This window comes from Xiphophorus maculatus, chromosome 12 (genome assembly GCF_002775205.1).
Source record: "Xiphophorus maculatus strain JP 163 A chromosome 12, X_maculatus-5.0-male, whole genome shotgun sequence".
Classification (NCBI taxonomy): Eukaryota; Metazoa; Chordata; class Actinopteri; order Cyprinodontiformes; family Poeciliidae; genus Xiphophorus; species Xiphophorus maculatus.
Window position 1 is genome coordinate 15,958,511 of NC_036454.1, and position 21,539 is coordinate 15,980,049.

At 35.2% G+C, this 21,539-nt stretch overlaps 1 protein-coding gene across 3 annotated transcripts in view; it reads left to right on the plus strand.

Moving 5' to 3' along the window:
* The first annotated feature begins 6,445 nt into the window (after positions 1 to 6,445).
* The window catches only part of LOC102229823 (PDZ and LIM domain protein 5), a 52,884-nt gene continuing 37,790 nt past the window's right edge, over positions 6,446 to 21,539 (plus strand). For all 3 annotated transcript variants that reach the window (XM_023344050.1, XM_023344051.1, XM_023344052.1), the window contains exons 1-3: positions 6,446 to 6,568; positions 6,978 to 7,112; positions 18,073 to 18,224. In XM_023344050.1, the coding sequence (XP_023199818.1) occupies positions 7,014 to 7,112; positions 18,073 to 18,224 (251 nt within the window). In that variant the 5' untranslated portion in view covers positions 6,446 to 6,568; positions 6,978 to 7,013. The remainder of the gene's footprint in view (positions 6,569 to 6,977; positions 7,113 to 18,072; positions 18,225 to 21,539) is intronic.

The following is a 21,539-nucleotide window of genomic DNA, read 5'->3' on the forward strand; positions in this document are numbered from 1 at the left end:
TTGCCCAAGTCTAGTTTTCCAGACCTATCACTCTGCAACTTTAGATGCGTTCTTTCTCTAACACACCTGGATCATTGACTCATTCATAGGCCTCTACAGAACTGAGTTGCTGTTAATGAGGGAAGTCAACTTTTTGTCCGGGGTATGTTTTAGCAGGGACGCATCTAAAAGTTGCAGTCTGGAGGGCTGCACTTGGGCATTCCTGATTTATACCGTCAATGTGGCCTGTTGAGGGTGGCCAATATGCTGAAGTGGCCCTTGGTGAAATTGAGTTTGACACCCCTGGTTTAAAATGATGTGACTCATACAAAAAACTCAGTCTCTTAAATACTAACTTTAAGATACTAACCAAACTAAGTTTCTTCAGATCCAAAGATACATGCTTAACAAAGAGGTTTGTTAAAAATAGGCATTGAGCAGATAATGTGTGGCGACTGCTCTACATGTTTTAACAAAAACAAAAATATAATTTCCATGAATGCAAACATTTGGCTGGATTCAGCAAGATCTCTGTTTCAAAACCATGGATTTTGAAGTGAAATTTACTCAGTAGTACCATTTATCAATGCCCCTAAAGCTAACATTTTAACAAACAATGTTTTGTCAAACAATTTTCTGTCAAAAATGTTGTTACCTTTACTTTGATAGTAGGTTTGATCAGTTCATAATTTTCATAACATAAATTTCTTCATTTTTCCAAGCCTTATCTCTCCTCTTTCCTTGTCTCTTGTATAAATTTTTGCCCTCTTCTGTTTGCTTTATACAGCTCAGAATAGCAGCTGATAAGCCTGTTGACTATTCCTGTTTTATGAAAACACATTCTCCTGAAATTGGTGGAGAGCTCTGACCATGCATAATTCCTTTTCCATCGAAGCCTGGGTCATGACATTGAGTGAATGTACTTTAGGTAAAGAATAACAACGTGTCAGTTTATAGCTACAGCAAAATCAAAATGCTTAAGGCTTTGTATGAAAACATGTGTATTTAATATAATCAGCACATATTACAGTATTAACTGCAGTCAATTCTAAGCTGTAATACTGGGAAAATTGACTGTGGTCAAGTTCCCATAGTCAAAATTATCTAACCTCTAATGACTTTAAGGAAAGCTAAGATTTTCTCACAGTTAGACCCAATGCTTTTTCCATTGTTGCACTGCTAAACATACGGTTGTCTCTTTTGCAGTTTTGAAGTTAATGTGTTAAACACTAAAGAGTCAGTTACTACCAAAGGCCATGACACAACAATGTGAGTTCACTAGTTTAATAACAGAGGAAGGAGAATGAGGGAAAGGACGTCTGCTGATTCTGAATATTGATGAGGAACAACGTATTCTCTCTCTGCAGGTAAATGATGAGGAACCATTCAGTGCCCAAAGTACTACAATTCAGATAAATCTTTATATATGCCATCTTATGAATAAAACTGAAATTACATAAAATAAATTATAAAAATGAACAAATAAATAAATATGGATCATTTTAAGCATTTATTAAATCCATAGTAAAGTAATTATAATTTATAAATAATCAAATATATAATAAAATATATAACATAATCAAATAAAATAATTAATAATTTTATTTGAATACAATTTATAAATTAATTAAAAAATATATTTTTACACATATATTTAAGTGGCAATTTATGAATTATTTTAAACATTGGGCTCTTTCTGATATAGTACCTCAATTGAAAACCAAAAATTGTAATCTTTCGAGGAATAACACTCCAAACACAGATCACGTTGTAGAGATTTCAAACCACCGCTACATACTACATGGTCACAAAAGAAAAGCAGAAGTATTTAACAGCAAATTGTGGCAGTTTTAATTGATACTTTTAAAAGCGTTCATATGTAATCTATTATTTTGTTTGTTTTGTTTATGTGATGATACATGGTCAAGCATCACTCTCTAGCCGTACCACTGTTCAAGTTGATAAGTTATTGATGATCCTATTTTATAGATTGTATATTGAATCTGTTGACTTTTTCTCTCCTCTGTTGGTTTGTAAATCTTAGTATTAGGTCAAAAAATGCCCTTAGCAGAGTAATACATAGTAGCAATAAGATCTTAGGAGTTGAACAATGCTCCCTTGCAGAACTGTGTAAAAAACAAAGCATTAGGAAAAGTAAAGCCATTATTGCTGATACTTCTCATCCTTTACATGCTGAGTTCCAGTTTCTGCCTTCTGGCATCAGGCTCAGATTCTTAGTATAAAAAGTAAGAGGTACAAGCACTCTTGTTCCTACAGCAATATCTCTTTTTAATGCAGGACAAGGTAGGGGGACTTGCACCTGATTTAGTGTAGCCATTGTCAGTCAATAATTAAATACACTGCTGTAGTCTTTCCATTGTGTATTGATGTGTATTTCATGCCCTTTTGGCATGTTTTGTTGATTTTTATCTTTTAATCTTTGACACCTTGTCTTTTAGGTTTTATACTTGCTGTAACATCAATTGCCCATTTGGGATAAGAATAAATCTGAATCTTTTAGTTAGTTAGCTTCCAAATTAAAGACTGACAGACTGATTTTGAGCAGCTGATGCCTACAGTCTGAAGTGCTGGATGGTCTATTTGACATGTGTGCTCCTTAAATCCCAAAGGAAACATTACACTTGGCTTTAAATGTCTCTCTTATAATGGCCTACCTCTGACCCATGCTTTGAGCAGATGCATCTACATGAGGTCCTAGTGCTGCTTGTGTCTATGTCTGCATCACCTGCTGGTTAAGGTCCTAAAAGCAGATTTCTTTCTCTCTTTCCCGTGTTTTGAGCTAAACTGTCATTTAGCACTGAGATATATGTCTTCTGGTGTGCTTGTCTGTTCATTCTTGACAGCTTGACAGATAAGAAAGGGAAAATGTTTTCCCCTGTGAGAGAAAGCACTTATGAGGAGTGATTGTGTTTAAAAAGGAGGAAAAAAAAACTTATAACAGGATTGTTTCTGAATTTTTGCACATAGTTATAGACACTAATATCTTGGGATCCTGTAACATATGTGCAAAGCTTTTGCACATATGTTATTGAAGTAAAATGTCTCAATTGTTTTACAAATTTGCAACAACAACAAATAAAGTGCTATATGTTACAAAAACCCCAGAGACTAAACAAACTGTGGGTGATTCACTGTACAAAGACGGGTGAAGGGATTAGCTGTAGGCTTATATTAGTCTGAAAGGGTCAGACTGATTAGACTGGGGGCAGACAAAGTACACTCCCCAAAATAAACATCTACACTGGTGTTTGTCTTGCTATTTGTAGATACAGTAAATACAGACATGTCTGGAAAATATAATTATTTTATATATTACAAAATATTTCATTTATTTTACACAAAATATTTCCTCCCATGAACTTAACATTGTTTTATTTTATTTTATTTTATTTTTGCAAGTCAAACTTTTGTTTAAACCATAACATGCAAGAGTAGAAAGGAATGTTGCTGAGCTCAATGCGCCGCACAGCATTCTTTAGAAAAGATCTCAGACTAATTTACATAAAAACTATTTAGACCTCTGTTGTTGTCCCTGGTTTAACCTGGAAAGAAGGATTTATATACAACAGATATTGCATTCACCATCAAGTTGTGAACATGTGTGTATATAATGTGTCCGGATGGGTTAGGCTTAAAGGTACAGCTGTGAGAATGGTGATTGAGGGTACCTCTTTCCTTATGTGACTGATGTATTACACATCATTCAGAGGGGTAGATTATCATCCTATTAGTCTCAGTGTGACCATGTGTGTGTCTGGCGTGTGTGTCTGGCAGCGGGCTGATGAGTTGTGATCTATAAGCAAGCAGAGAAGTGAGCATATGGGGACTGGAATAGACCATTGGACAGGACAAAAGACTGTAGGGTGTCTGAGTTTTTGTGCTTCTGCTCTCTCTCTATTGTTAAGGTTTGGTATAATTATCCCATGTCCCACACGTTCCCTTTGTTCTCTTTGCAACAGATTTTAGCCTCTGGCCATATTTGACAGTACAAGGCGGTGATCAAAACCCTTCTCTGAAAAAGACCATCAAGGGAAACAAAGAAGCAGAACCAAAACCAGTGCATTCCTTAAAAACTAATGAATGCACTCATTCATTCATTCATTCATTCATTCATTCATTCATTCATTCATATGTACTCCAAAATTCAGATTCAAGTGACTTCTTATTTTGCTAACTTAACCTTATCATGGTGACAAGGATGTTGATTTAATGGGATTAAGTTAACATACTTAGCAATGGTCTTTTGTAAAAATGTGGCTGATTAATATTTGCTTTTACATTGTTGTATTTTACAAATAAAATCTTTGTTACTTTGAATATGATTTACTGTAAACAGCCAAAAATGTACCTGTTCTAAGGATTTCTTCACTTTACAAACTTACAGTGATATCATATCTACCAACAACATGTTATAAATTTACGATGGGATTTGTTGTTATTCCAGTAGATTCCTCACTGTGATGTATGTGCAGACTTTCTCCTGTGTTACTATTCTTTTGCTTCTCCTGCCTTGCAAAGCCACCTATAGTAGAGGTGCTCACTTTGAAACCAGTCAAAGGTCTGTGCAATGCTTCTGTGTGCATCATTATCCTCAAAATTATGTAGCAAATGTTGGACTGGGACCTGTCCTTGCATTTTGCCCATGGTGGCCCAACGTGGTTATTTATAAGATAAGGCCCATGGCATACCATATGCAGGTTTATTGTTTCAAAAATTAAAATTAAAATGCAACAGATTATAATGAGAGTGGCCCCACTTCCCATCTTGAACTGAAAGTGGATGTCAAGTACTGCCAGATATGTCTTTTCAGGGCTTTATTTAATAATATTGTTCGTACAAATATACAATTATGTCCATAATACGATCATATATCCATATAAAATAAAGAGCTCCTCATCAAAGGGGTTCCTTAATGTATGAAAAACAGAGAGTATTTCACTGGTGTCATTTCTCTGTTCAACACTGATGAATCCTGCACTTTGTATTATGTAATGTTATCATGTGTCTTTCTGGTGCATGGTACTCCCTGAAAATATTCTCTAGTTAATGAGTTGAATTAAATGATACATAATTCAGCTCATTAATTCAGCTCCTTTGAAAATTAAAGAGTTATATAATAACTAGAGTCAGCCCTTCTCATTAGTGGTTATGGTCTTTATTTGATCAATTTTAAGCTTTTGTGAAAGTAATTAGAAATTTCTTTCTCTCTGACTCATTTTTTCCTCACTTTTAGTTGCTTCATTTTTCTTGAGGAGAAAATGACTCTCCTGCCTCCTTGTTCAGTGGGATCTCTTTTAGGTAAGTCACTGAAATGGAGTAGGTACACGTGTGAACTAAACCATATGCACCATTTTAAAAATGCAATACAAAACTACCTTTTCATTTCAGTCTTTATGTTGGCTTCTTCCTCCAGAGTGTTCATTTGGCTGTTCTAAGGCATGCAGTGAACACCATCCAGAGCCAGGACGTAGGCTCAGTGTGAATGTGTACTGTAGACAGGATCAAGTCAGGAATGACATAAGTATCTAATTAAGCCAGTGTTATGAGGGTATAACTACAAAGTCAATATTGATCTGTCTGGCCTAAAAAGATAAAGTGAAGAAAATCCAGCACAAAGGGAGAAGAACTGCTAATTGTCAGGAGAAAAATAATGAGGAACAGAAAAACAAATAAAGGGAAAATTTGCAATTGACTCCAGATTGTGTATAAGCCAAAATGCACAAGGGAACATGCTGGGGTTTATGTAATTTAATTTCTTGATTGTATAATTGTGTTTCTTTAGCCTTTAAAGACAGGAAAGCTGAGAAAATACTCTGTATTCCCATGAAGGATGTATACTAGAATTAAAACAGACCTGCTTAAATAAAGAGCTCCGATTAACAACTTGCTACCCTTTGCGTTATTGTTGGAACGACTGCGATGGAGCAGTGAAACAAATTTCTAACAGGAATGAGAAAATCTTTTGTTTATATGACTTCATCAAGCTCAGGGAAACCTTTTCATTGAAGCCTCTGGGGTGTGTTCTTTGGTCTTGATCTTATTACGGCTCGTTTCACCTTAAAGGAAGCGGCCCGTAGCAATGACTCCATGTTCCCAAAATATCCAGATGAAAGATAAACCGTCCCCTCTTTGCTCCCAACTTCCCCCTCCTGTGTCTCCCCTCCCTCCTCTTGTCATTTTCTCTGCATATCACGCTCCCACACTCTTCTATAATCCATGTTTCCCCCCCTGTGTTGCCCCCTCAGTGCGTTGCTTTTTATACCTTAATCTCACCCTTCATTATTATCTCCTTCATTTCTCCTCCCCTTACTGAATCTCCTCCTCTTTTCTCCCCTCCCAATCTCTGCCCATTCTTCATCTCCCCACCCTACCTCCTTTCTCTCCCCTCCTCCACCTTTCCCCTCCCACTGTCATTAACTATAGTATAAAAGAGCATTGCATCCCTCTGTGGCTTTCTCACACACGGTGGGATTGCTAAAAAAGGGAGGAGTGCAGGGGAAACTGGAAATTACACCATCTTTAGTGCCTGACTGGAGTTGTTGTCCTCTCTGGAATTCCCATTGAAGAGGTTAGTTCCTTAAGTTTGCGCTATAATGACACCAAATAGTAATAAAATACAGATGTATAAATGTTTACCATATAAAGATCTTTTTTAGGACAACTAGACATGTCTTACATAAACAACTTAGCAACCTTCTGCAGAAAAAGTGACTAGTTCAATAAAAACATAAAAATGTTAGAAAATAAACTTTAATCTATTTTAGATAAAAAGATGTGAAATTAAATCTCAATATTACATTCTTCCCTTGACATTTTTATCCATTGAATTTTTCATCTCACTTCTTTTGTTTCTGTACTGTACCAAAAACAATTTTTTTCTGTCATATCTCAAATGCAGTCTTGAAGCAACTTAGCAGACCTTTAAAAATCAAGGGGTAATTATTTGATCTTTTGTGTATTGTTTTTCCTGCTACCAGCATCTTTCCTTGTGATCAATACTAATTAAAGAGACCATGAGCGGGAACTACAGCGTCACTCTGTTGGGGCCGGCCCCTTGGGGTTTCAGGCTACAAGGAGGGAAGGACTTTAACATGCCCCTCACCATCTCCAGGGTAAGTAACAAACACAAACACAATTGAATTCAAAAGGGAAGACGCTCAAAAAGACGTGAGCAGGTGACAAAACAGTCTGCACTGCAATCTTATATCATGCTTCAAGATTGTGTTAATATGCAATGCTATCAAAATGCAAAGGTAAAAAGCATTGCATTCTTAAAGTTGAGTCCCGCACATGCATGTGAAACCATTCACCTCAAGGTAGTAGTGAAGTGACCTGCCAGCAATCTTGTGGAGTTGGTGGAAACTGATTTCTGTCCTTCAACTTCTGCACCTTTCCCTTACCTTTACCTTAGTCTTGAGGCTTATTGCCCAATTTATCCAAACCACACCGGCGATGGCTTAGCTGAACCATCTGCCATCTGTCATCTATTGACCTCACAGGAAACTCATTTTAGTTTTCTTTTCGTTCCCCTTCACTTCAAGTGTCTATCGAAAGTGTAGCAATCAAAGTTTTGGCACAAAAATCTTGGCTTGACTCCTGGTGCTTGAAGAAGTAACTTGATGGTCCCTTGGTTTTATGTCCTAGTAGTGTAGCCTTTCTCTGACTGATGATCTTTCACACACCACACTCCCAGATCTGCTTCCCTCGTCACTTTGGCTGCAATGAGATCCAGAAAGAAGATAATCCCTTTTTTGATATTAGCAAAGCTTCTGTTTTATTATGCTTGGAACTTCCCAACAGCCACAGCAATTCTGACACAAATACACACAGTCACTAAGAAAGTTGCCTACACTATAGTGCACACATTTCTGGTTCCACAAATCTGAGAATGAATGGTTTGCCAGATCCTGTGCCAATCTCCTTCGGGGCCATTTTGGGTTGCCATGTTTGTCTTATTAGTTTGGATGGGATACTTTTCCCTCTAACCAAAGCCATGTGAATTTCTATCCAAGTTGTGTGTTTCTTTGTGACTGTAAGTGTGTGCCTGAAGGCTGGAGTCCAAACATGGAGACAAGATTATGAAAGACACTTTCTGGAAAACACAAAGCAAACTACCAAAACAGAATAAATAGAAAGAAAACAAAAAATCACCCCATGAAAAAAACCACTAAATATACTTCCTAAAAACAAGAATCATTTGAGTCTATAACTGTTATATAAATAGTATTTAAAAAATATGTTCTTTTCATATAAAATCTTTTTTTTATCTCTATATGGGTCCAAGAGAATTCTCACTCCCATGCAAGTTGACAGTAAGTAAACTGTACCTGTCAGCAGTCTGCTCTTAGTCGAACTGAGACTACATTGTAACAGTTTATTAATGTGGTTTGAATGACGCACTACCTCAGCTTTAATGTGTATTTCAAGGTTCATAGAATGTATGATTTGGCTTATCACAAATATATTGATGGTTTTATCTGTGGAGCAATCTGTTATTTCTTTGAAAAAAAAAAACTGCCATTGCTTTTAGAAAGTGTAATGTCAATACAATTTACATTATTTATCAAGAACTGGCTTGTTTAAATCAGAAATTCTCTTATTAATTGCAAAACTAGGAGACTGAGAGGTACATGTCAGAAGACTTTATGATTTGTTTGTAATAAATATATCAGCGTCAAAGTGACAGACACATGCAAAGCATACAGATACAGATACAATTTGTAAAAATTATTAAATTATGATAAAATAGAGACCGTAAAGAAGCCACTTTCCTTAAAAACTGAAAATTTACAAGAATAGGTACTCATCTAACATTGTTAATATTTACAGTCAGAGTAGTAATTAACTATTCACAGCAACTAAAAAGAGAGGAATAAATAAAAGTTCTCCAAAGCTCACTAAACAGCTTTGTTTACTGAGAAAATGCTGCTATGATAATAAAACAAAAAGATTAACGTTTTGTATGTCTTTTTCTATGTGCTTAAGAATGTGAAGAGAAAGGTCACATTTGTGTCTGTAAAGGCATGAAAAATGTGCAGTTTAAGCAATTAAATCACTTATTGGTTGTAATATTAATCATCCATGACCCTAAAGCACCTGCCAAACAGTGTATACTTTATCCAGTACAAGTCAAACTAACATTCTCATTAACGCCATTACTCATTTCTTTGAAGAACTTTGGTTTATAGTGATGTGTTCAATTTAAGTGCCTGCAGCTGGAAGTGTTTTTTATCCTTCTTCTTTTGCTTATGGCTGTAGACTCTTAGCCTCAGAAGCTGATGACAGTTTGACTCAAAATTAAAATGTCTCTCTAAAGATCATATATAAGAATCTCTTTTTCTTTCTTTACCATAATGTCCTGTTTTGTCTCTGCTTGTGTCTGTATTTTAGGTATCTTTTCACTTTAACTTTATAATTCAAACTTCATGCTGCACATGACTCATTCCTCACAAACAACATTTTCAGTCAAATACCAAGAGTCAAATCAACTCTAATCAACTGCATCTTATTAAATCCAGCTAATGATGGTGAAAACCCAGTGTCCATGGCCACATACAGCCATGCAAAAGTGCACACTCAATTTAAAATGCACATTAGAGCTCTGCCAGTCTAACCATAGTGTTGGTTCTAAGCAAAGACCACAGAGTAGGGGTTATTAGTGTATGCAGAACTATTGCCAAACCACATTTACACCAACAGCTGCTGTTACTAATGCCCACACATAATATATGAGCAAAGTATGCATTTTGTTCCTAGTGCAAGATGTGCATGTAGTATAAACACATTGCATCAGTGGGTCCAATGGCTGCAACCATAAGTGACTCTAGTTTTGAAGTAAATTGACCTCACTTTCCTATTCATCTTTTTATTTTTAACAACTTAATTTGGTAAAATTACTTGTGCTTCATGGTTAGATTACAGTAAAACATGTTAAGAGTTTCCCCTGTTGAAGTTCTCCAGAAACAGAGAAGAGAAGAAGCATAGTTATATGATAGGTTCCCGTGTGTTCCCCAAACAGTAACATTAAAGACAATAGTAATGCCTGTCCTCATATTCAAAGAGAATTTCAGAAAGAACAAAGGATATCGCGCCACAATTAATAGCTGTTTAAATCTGCAGTATATAACCTTTTAAAAAATATTATGTTTTTTACATGTTTGCTAAAACTGTCAAGGTGTTGTGACAGTAGACTATGAGACAGATAAGCTGTGGAAAAAAAGTCGAACTCCAATACCTCCTCCCAGTGGTATTACTGCCATCTACAAAAACATACAGCTCAGTCAGAAACAACCAATGAGAACCAGGAGGAGGGCCATGCTTCTCTCACTGTCCCCCTTGTTTTTGGTACAAACTGCCAATCTTGAGCTAAAATGTGCTGCTTACGTTGAGCAAATTGTAATTGACAGCACTGAGATACTCCTCCATACTTTGATTGGTTGTTTCTGACTTTGAAAGGAACAAAGAGCCTTGTTTTGATGCTATATTATAAGGATTTTCCTTACTTCGTGTCAATGTAAATTTTGTAATGTATGTGTTTTGGTTCAAAAGGAAAACAGGCCACCTAATTATACTGTATCTCACTGTAATCACCTTTGGATAAAACTATCTGGCAAACCGCCTTTGAACAATTTAGTGGAAATCCATTTGTGTCAAACGTTTTCTTTTTAAAGGGATCGTTTCCCATGCAGAAGAGTGAGTGTAGCATTACTTAAAGTTAAATGGATGAAAAAGTGAATCAATATATAAATCTCTCTAATGGAAGCCCATTTACACTTTCCTCTGCAAAAATAGTTTTAAAGGAAAATAACCCATGGGAAAAGATGCATTAGACTTCTAAGAATAGTATGTTTTTTATGATCACTCTGTCTAACAAGACTGGCTGTTCAACTGCACCAGTATCTTCAGCTGAGACTATATATTTGCTTAGGTATATTTTCTGGTATATTGAAACTAATCAAAATTTGTATAAGGCAAAATATTATAAATGTCATTTGAAATAAAATACATAGTTTTCCTGCTATTTTCTTTGAATATCTGTAAATGTGAAGTTTGGTCATTTGGTGGTCTATGTTTGAATATCTATAAATGAAGAATGTTTAATTTAAACAAAACCAAAGTATATTGGACCTTTGTGTGGTGAGGATGGCAACGTTTTATCTATAAAAAACACTTCCATGGAAGAAAGGAGTTCCTGAACCAGAGACAGACGCTTCCTGCTTTCCCAGAGATGTGATGGGTTCATATCACACTGTTCTTCCATAGTCCTTCTTCTAATATCAGTCTTCCTTCTTTTAATTTTGAACTTTATACAAACAAACAACTTCATTAATCTTTTTTTTCTTGCAAATCGACCTGTCAACATTTTCATATGTGTGTTAAAGTGACACTACATAAATCATGGACAATCAAATCTGGAGTTCATTTTTTAGCCGTCCTTATGATCCTCAATGGTATTGTTGAATTTCTGACATCCCAGTCTGGCATTTTCTGATGATGGGTATTGAAGTCCCTGACAATAGTCAACCTCCAATTTCAATTTTGCATTTTTTTTTTTATTGACCGTCTAGAAATTTTTCCTTGCAATCCCAGAAGGTCCTGCAGCAAATTCTTGGCTACAGGAATCCTGGCCAAAGTTATTCAGATTTATACACTTGGTTTTTTAAAAAACACAAAGTCTAAGTCTATCTTATAGCAATGAAAAAATGTTAAGATAATATTTTTTTATTAAGTTGGTGTCATTATGGTCACCTTTTATGTTTTTTTAATGACATATTTTTGTCTTTTTTGAATGTCTCACAGCATTCCTTTTCAAGTCACCAACAAATGAAAGACAACACTGAATATCATATTACAAGTAGCCATTTTTAACTCTAGTGACACATGTTTTTAAAGTCTGCGATTTCAATTTAATGAATAGAATCCTCTCAGGCCAGAGAACCTTTACAACCCTGGCAAGAACAATGCAACGGAGTTATAACACTCGCTAGTAAATTCACAGTGTAGAGGACAGTATAACCTATTGTTAAATGGTGCTATAATGGATTTTCCACAGAAGCTGTTAATCCCGTTATGTCTTCTCAGCCTTCCTCCCAGGATGGCTGCCTGGCCTCATCATGTTTGTTCCTAACAGTGGATTCCAAGGACTCACAAGAATGGAAGCAAAAGAAAATGGTTTAGTTTTATATTAGTAACTTTTCTCCTTATTTTATGTCAACTAAATGCAATTTCATGCCTTTTAATTACTGCCATAAAAGTGAAACCAAGTGATCATCAAAATGAGATTTATTGCTCCAGCTGCTGTTCTTACATTATCATCCATGCAAAACTATAAATGCTTCTGCCACAAAAAACAAGCAAACAAAAAAAAACTGCAGACCACATCACCTCATTTTCTTCAATGTAGGACTGAGCATATTTTAGCCATTGGCTGCATTGAGTTCCCACAACACTTTAGAGACAATGGTATTCAGTCTCACTTCAACAGTAAGGACCACACCAAACTAAACGTCTGATTTTTAAACCAACTTTACACGCCAACAATCACAGAGTAACAATGTTGTCACTATGGTAAGTGATGTAATATCCCTGTGTGTGACTGTAGTCATTATAAATGGATATAATTATGGTAGTGCCCTAATTTATTCCTCATTATAAGTTTGATTCTTTGAAATGACATTATATACGAATATTTAAAATGTCTTGTTGTTTTATATTATTTATTTATGCTACTTGAATTTCTGTAATTGATCTGAAATATATTTATATGTATTTCCAAGAATGTTAGAAAAACATTGTCTTACCAAATTTGATTGGAGTTTCAAACATTCTGTCTTTTCAAACATTTCATTAATATGTGTACACATATGAACACACACTGTGTGCCTATAGTATTTACAGTTGCATATATTTCTCTCTAAGCTGCTGTTCAGTGTCAAACTGATTCTGACCAGAATGTACCTTCTTTTACACAATCGCACATCTGCAGAGTGTTTTTTACTCTCTAGTAAATTGCTTGATTTGTACTGCTTTATTCCACATCCTCTAGTTATTTCATTTGAGAACTTTGCGTTTGCTCATTAATCACAGCCATAGTGTAGCAGAGACTGAATAAACATCTTTAATATCAAAACATTTATTTGGTAAAGAAGTTAATTAGATCTCATTTTACAATTATTCTTTTCCAGAACATGAAACTGAAATGCGATTTTTTTTTTTTTTTTGCCAGCTTCAGGGTTCAACTAAAGAATGAAAGCTGAAAATGAACATTTTGTTACTTGGGATGATAAATTGTGAGGGAAATATTGCCTAGCTGTTAACATGTTATTGATGGATACATTCATGTGGGAGGACATTTTGTCTGCTCTGCTTCAGTGTCCTGCACCTCTTTAATCTTTTACTTAATTTTTTTCTGCCGCGTCTCTTTTCCTCTTGCATCCATCTCACTCACCTCTGTATTTCCCCTACTTTGTCTTTTTAATCTCTCTGGGCCTCTCCATCTATAAATATTTAGCTTTTTTCAATTTGCTAGGAAATAAAATAGTGTAGCTATAACAGTTGTGAGACAGAAAGTCTGCTTGTCTTCTTTGTTACTTAGTGTATTTTGAAACCAGGGATTGCTCATGGCACTAAGACCCATCACTCTGCCTATAAACCAAACAACATTGGAGCCTTTTGGAAAAGTTTGTGCTAAAAAAAAAAATTCCTACATCTTAAAAATCTAATGTCGATGTAAGCATTTTAGCAAGTTTATCTGTCAAACCAGACTCCAAATAGGCTATTTGGAGTCTAATATTTTAACTGACTGGAATAAATTAAATATTTTTCAGACCAAATATTCTCTTTTGCCCAAAATTAGAATATCCTGATGTTTAAAATAGGAGATGTTTTTGACTTATCTACAAACTTTACAGGTCAGCCTAAAAAGTAATTGTTGCTCAGAAAGCTGACCAATAAATTGATTATGACCATAAATTAAATTTTGTGTTCTTTTGTTGACAGGAAAACAGCTTTTGGAGTGCGTCACTATATTAATCAGCCCTCAGAAAGAGGCCAAACCATTCATCACTTAAAAGCACAGCTTGCTGGGATTTAGCCAAGAAACAGCAGAATTATAAACATAAACCTCTTAACCCAGAGAGACTAATTGTACCACAGATCTCTCCAAGATGAGTTCAGGAAGCTGGTAAGAGGCTTGTGTGTTTTTTTTTTTTTTAAGAAAATGTCCCTAGATGTAATTATGATAAAAACAGCATTGTCAAAGAGGATAATTTCTTTGACTTATGAATTCCTGGATAGCATAAAAATTTATTTTATTGATCAGAACTTCACCTTTAAGGTGGTTGAGTATTCATATTTACCTGAACAATAAATGACAACAACAGTAATGAAGTTTTCAGGATCAACATAATGGTGGAATCCATCCATCCATTCATTAGGAACAGTTGGTAGAAATTTTGCCTCATTAAAAACTTTCTTTCACAGGAGTGAAAGAAAGTTACTCTTTCTTTTTATTGATTCCACTGTATATGTGTGCATACTGCTATTCTTTGTCTCAGCCAAGAGGCTTAAATCAAACACAGTGGGAAAGCTGAGACTCCAAACCTATACAAACAGACTGAGATTATACAAATTTCTGCTTTTGATTTTTATAATAGTTTGTGGAACTGTGTTTGACATTAAAATTGAAACTACTTTTATCTTTGAAACCTTTCTATCAACCTAATTAAAATCAAATGTTTCAATTTGGAAACAATTGTTCAATCAACAAAACTGACTGCTGGTACCATTAAACTTATAACTTAAATATCAAGTCTGTGCATTACAAACTAACCACTTTTATTTCATGATATTGCTTCCTTAAGCCAAAGTACCTCTTATCTCTCATTCCTTTCTCTGGCCTCCTCTCCACCATCGGTGACTGGAATTCTCTTTTTTAGCTTATTTTAATAAAAAAAAGTGAAGCACTAATGCTTAAAATAGAACGAGCATTTGTGTGTGCTAGTCATGGGTAGAAGCATTATGAGGGGAAAACTTTGAACTGGACCTTTTGTGACTAGGTTCATAATAATCCTGAGGTGGTTAGTCAAAACACACCCCTGGAAACAGGTCAAATGTCCTGAATTAAAAGCCCACACATGTACCCAGTGGCATTCTTTTTTATTCCCTTCTCTCTCACTGTTCTTAATACAAACAAATTTAATCAATGTTATGTCTGCACCCTCGTTACTTGGTTCTTTCAGCTCTATGAATCTAAGAGTGGTGGTGAGTGATGTTGCGTGTGTTGGGCTAATGTGACTATAAAAGGCTTGGGGGCTGCAGAGCCTTTACACTAATCCAGCTTGTTTTATTGGTCATGCCTGTCTGTCTTTACTTCTTTATGTGTGTGAGTGTGGATTTATGTGTTTGTGTGTAAGAATGTTTCTGTGTATAGTACAGACAATGATACAGGTTAATGCACTCTCCGTCCCTTGAGTGCATTACCACAGATAAATTTTTTTTCTTTTAGGAACACAAAGTTAAACATTAATACTTCATAGGCACCATTAGACCAAAGTTGATTTTTACAAGTGTGTTCACAATAGCAGCACATGTGGTCCTTTGTTGTGGAGTTGAAAGAAAAACATTCATTCACTCACATTTGGACACATATAAGGAAACAGTGTGACCAAGAAGGGTTAGGACTGCAACTTCAAATTTTGTCTCTTGGGAAGTGACTTAAACTGTTTCTCTAACATGATTAATTAATACAAAAGACCCAAAATCGGAGCAACCACTGTATTTAACTCTATAGATGCACTTAAATTTTGCCTTTTTGATTGCAGTCCATCATCACTAACAAGAACAATTGATTTTCTTGATGATGGTATGGTTTTTCAACACAGCTATCATTTTTTTTAACTCATCTGTAAGTATGGATCTAACCCGACCAATGCTCAGAAGAAAATAAATTATTAAATGACAACAGTGGTACTTCCATTTGAATAGTTTTAAATTAGCTCCAAGGTATCATTGTACTAATTAAAGTCTGTCTAAATATTTTGAATGTAATGAAAGCATTGACTGCGACATAGGAGAGGTTTATTTATACTTTATTAAGCCTGTAAACCTGACAGCCATCAACTTTTGTTTCCCCACATTGTTTCTTCCAAAAATGTTGACATAATGGCTTTTTATGAGTGATTAATTACTTAGCTTCATCTGTAGAGTAAAGTAAAAGTTCAGGCTCTCTGTTGCCTCAGGCATTTTCTTATACAAGCAGGCACATTATAAAACACAGATGTTTAATTGCTGGTGCTTCAGTTGCAGTTACAGACATCCTGAATTAGCGTGAAACACTTCCGTCTCACTTCCCACACAGAATGTTTTTCTATCTTCACAAAGACTTTGCATTGAGTTCTGTTACGGTCCGACCAGTAAGGCACAAGGACAAAGGCATATATAAGAAAAAATATTTTCTATTTATTTTTCAAAAAAGACTTAACCAAAGCCTTTCAACAGCAAACCTAAAAAATATAACAAAATGGGCCCAAAAGAAATCAACTAAGGCATACCTAACTCAGGATAACAAACCAAAAACTGACCTCACACAATGAACACACAGGGGAATTTATACACAAAGGCTAGCCTACACAAACGGGGAGGGGTGGGAAATGAGACGAAGACAGACGATGCATAAACATAAATAAGTAATTCAAACCAACACATTTTGACTACAAAACAACTATAAAAACAAAACAACCTAACACCAAAATTGTTTAAGGACTTATGATATTAATAGAGAGAGAGGCAGGTCCTTTAACATCAAGTCCCCTGTTTCCAGCAGCCTGATGGTTTGTTCCACTTCCTGGTTTGCCTTTCAACCAGTCCTCTCCCTCAGCCAGTCCTTCAAACTCAGCAAAACAAAGTAGTTAATAATTCAAAAAAACAAAAGGCGTTGTGCACCCATAATGGTAAACAATCTAATGCAATAAACACAAACATAGTGAAATTATAAATGTATTGTATGAAAACATTGAAATAAATACTAACACTGGGGAAACAAGGGAGGAACCTCCACAAGTTCCATTAATTTTTCACTCACTGCTACAGCCTAACGCTGACCTTTACCCTAAACCTATCCATTACCAGTACATGCACAGCCATAATGAGAACCCAGATGCAGAGAGGCTGAGACAGTGAGTAGCTTTGAAGATTTAATCAAAAAATATGAACACAGATTTACGGGAAAAAAAACAAAACATGGGCACACAGGTGCAAAACAAAACATAAAGAACCAACAAAAGCACTAGGCACATGAAAAGGAAAATAGAATCTAACAAGAATTAACAGGAGGAACCAGCAAGAAGAGTTTGAGAAAGAGTTGTATATATACTTGAGAGCTTAATTACTTGAACAAGAAACAAATGGTTAATTAGAAACAGGTTACAGGTGTGAGGGGATAGAAAGAGAAAAAATGCCACAGGGGTGAGGGAGAGTACACAACAGGGGTAGTAAGAGTAAAAAAGAATAACTAAACACAACTAGAATCACTAAATAAGGATTGAACTAAAGCAAAACAGAAACAAGGCTAGTCTCATCGAAATAAGAAACTACAGAATACTAAGAATACAGAACAATAAACAAACCTCACAACAACCCAAGATCCTAACATAAACCTAACCTAAACTCAATTCACAAAGTCCTAAACCTAATCCCTGACCCCAGAACAGCACTTCTTACCAGACCCAGGTTTTGGGCCCCACAAGGAGCAGTTGGTCCCCACAGTGTATGTTAGGAAAGGAAAAAGGTCCTTGCAATGTATCATCTATCAGGCCACAAACACACGCATCTACACTCACACACCCTCATTGTGAAACACAAACAGTACGTTTTTCGTTGAAAAACCCAACCTTAATTATTATTTCCATTGTTTACTTTAATGCTGATTATAAATATGCATCATGGATTTTAGATTCCCCTTAATGTCAAAAACAAATTGATCAGATTTACCGGTGACAACAGCAATAGCCACATTACTTGAAAATGATGAAAAAGATGTGTAAAATGTAACTTGAGGATTCTGTGTTTCCACAGCTGACGGATGGTGGGAAAGCAGCTAAAGGTGGTGTTGCAGTTGGAGACACGGTTCTCTCCATCGATGGTGTTTCCACAGAGGGCATGAACCACCTTGAGGCCCAAAACAAAATCAAGAACTGCACCGGGAACCTTAGTCTCACTCTGCAGAGGTAAGCAATGACCTCATGCTTGTTATTTTTTCTGATAAAAAACAATTTATATTACTGCAGTTATGCACAAAAATGACAGATTGTCTTTGTCCCCACGAAATACACAGGTTGAACAAGAACACTTGCCAAAGATTTCTGTAACAAATTTAAATACCTTCCTGTTAAACTCCAAGCATCCCCATCCAAGCAGTAAATCACTGTTGTTGCAGTAGTGAGTTATTGTTAGTTTTCACACACATTGACACCATTAGTTCTGTCCAAACTATTCATTCCCTGATGGAAAGAAAAATAACTAAAACAACAAGAATAGAATCTAACACGTGGATGACCAACTTTTCCTGAAGGTCTAATTCTAAACTGGAATCCTCCACTGTGTCTATGATTTATCACAAGCATTTCTGCTAAAGAGTGTGTGTGTATGTGGCTTCATCTAGGATCTCATGTGGTTTCAATTGTCTAGTTCTCTGGCAGCAAATGTAGATGTGTGTTTTTACTTAAACACTGTGAGATGTTCAAGGCTGCAACACATTCCCTTCATAAAAGAATGAAGAGCATTAAAGTAACTCCATTAACTGCACAACATAAATCATTGTAGAATAGAAAAATCTTATGAACTACTCTGTTTCCTTTTTTGTGTCTTTTCTTGTCTGAAATTCTCATTTTGGTGTCCCTCCTCTGAGTTTCCTATTTCATTCACCTCCTCCACATTTCAGCCTGGCTGAGCATGTCTTCTAATCTGCATCCAAACGATGACAAAATGAAGATGTTTACATTCGGCCTAATGGCAAAAAATGTCTGCTGCAGTAAACATAGCTTTGCCTTTTATAAACCAGTGTCAGTATGGGGCTTTCTTTTGGAGTTAGTCATTGTGTATGAAAGATTTTTCATGAAATTCAATGAAACTCATTGAATTTCTTTGGTCAATGAAAGAAAACTTAGATGAAATTCAAAATGACCAATAAATTACTTTTCGATGTGAGATTTTCTGTTTTGATGGCTAGCTGTTTTTAAACTCATGATAATGGATATATTGTCTTATGAGAAACATGGGGAATGTACAGTGAACATTTACATTATTTTTTCACATTACTACCACAAGTTTAAATTAATTTTATTGTTATTGCACAAAAGTAGTGCATTATTGTGAAAGCAATATAAAATGATATGATTTTTTTGCTCCCAAAATTTCTGAAAAGTAAATCCAGTGACCATTGTCTTCCAAAATAACGTATTAGAAAATAAAATGTACTTTTGAGTAGTTTAATCTCAGTATAACAACAAATGGGCTGTGAAGGCCTGGGAGATTGCTTAATAAAACTATATTTGTAAACCATTTGGACGTTACTCAAATAAAACCTAAAATGTTTTCACAGTGAGGCACCATTTATTCTTGCACGTAGGAAACAATATTTCAGATAGAGTGGTTGCATGAGTTCAAAACTTAAATAGCTTGTGTCGTGTTTCACTCTAAAAATAATTTTTTAGCCAGACTCCCAAATAAGTCTAACCCAATGTAAGACGGGTTAAACAAAATATGTTCCGTGACCTTGTTTTACAGTAAAATCATGTTTGACAATTTACATAAGCATATAGAATTTCTTATTCTAGAGATATAGATGAAACAGTTTACTGGCTAAACTTACAATTAGAGGTATTAGAACCATAATCATAAAGATTTTTTTATTCATTATTTTAACTCTATAAAGTCAAAGTGACTAATATATTTTTAAAGATCTGATTTACACTTAATTTACAAGTGTATCAGTTTGTGGGTTTTTATTTAGTTTGTTGTTTGGCTCTCATTTGTACTTTGATGGACATTTTGTGTATTCAGACAGTGTCACACCGGGGTCAACATCTGGGTTTTATTGAGTTTAAACAGTGGAACAAACCTCCTCATCCCATTGTCTCTTTTAGTTTTTATGGGAGTTACTCTGTTCTCTTTTTCCTTCTCCTTTCCACAAGCACATTTTGATTGGGTTTGTCAGTGGGTCACATAGCAAATGGAATGATAACAGTGAACAGACAGAGAGAAAAGTTAATGATGAATGTGTCTCCTGAATGTCTTTAAAATAGATAGTTTATTTATTTTCTATATAAAGGGTTAATTAGAGAACTGATGGATACCAGGACAAGATATAAAAAAGCACCAAAGTAAAATGACCTTTTCAAGGAACAATTTAACTGTATACGTTAATGAGTATAACGTGTACTTACTAATGAAAAACAATGTGAAGTGGGGAAAGTAATCTTTGAAACTGACTACCTCCATCAAGTAAAAAACTGGAAAAGAGATTAAATATATTAGTTCAAGACACTGCAGTGTGTGGCAGTAGATTTACTCACAGTCCAATTTTTATTGAACCATCTCAGAGGCTTTATTTCTAAAGAAATATGAAATGTATCATAATATTAAATTTGCTGTGATTATTAGAGATGTGTACAATATCCAGAATGTCTGACCCAAGCCATACAGTTCTTTCCCTTCAGACTTCCAACTTGTTTGGCAAAGAAAGTTAGAAAGAAATTATCTAAAAAAAGTATTTTATTCATTCTTATAGTATTTAGCTATTAGAAATTATTTTCTATTATTTCTAATATGTATCTATTTGTAGATACAATTTATCTAAAATCAAAATATTTACTATATTATTCCTCAAGTAAAAAGATTTACATTTATTTGGATTAAATTATTGCTGAAACTAAAATTGTTTCAGACTTCCATCCAAGCAATTATTGAACCTTAAATCAATAACAAAACAATGTTGTGCAGAGGGGCAAGAAAAATGAAAGCTATGATGTGTTGCAGCCGGACAGGTAGATTGAATTTGGGAAGTAGAAAATGCTCGGGCTGAGAGATAAAGCATCGTGATAGGGGGCAGTACTGAGCTCCATAAACACAACGAGCGCCAGGTTCTCTTCTTCTACGAATTAAAATGAATGAAAACAGTCGGGGGGGAAAAAAATACAGAAAATGTTCAAGGCCACTCTCTGGCTACCAGATCTTTGAAAATGAGAAACAAGGTTGTTTCTTTTTAAACAGAATGACAGATATGTGAAGAAGGATAGGTGTATGGACGTCATATAGAATAAAGGTAAGATCATACACGATTTTAAAGTTTAACAGAAAACAGAGGTCTTTCTTGCTGTTACATTAGATGTTATGTTAGAAGGCTTAATTAGTTATAGCTAAAATTAAAATCTTGTTTTTATATTGGATTTGGACATTTGACCCTGGTGGAGTCTCTGCCTCACCAGTCACACCGCACATCACTGATACATTATGTATGAATCAGATTATATATAAACTCAAGG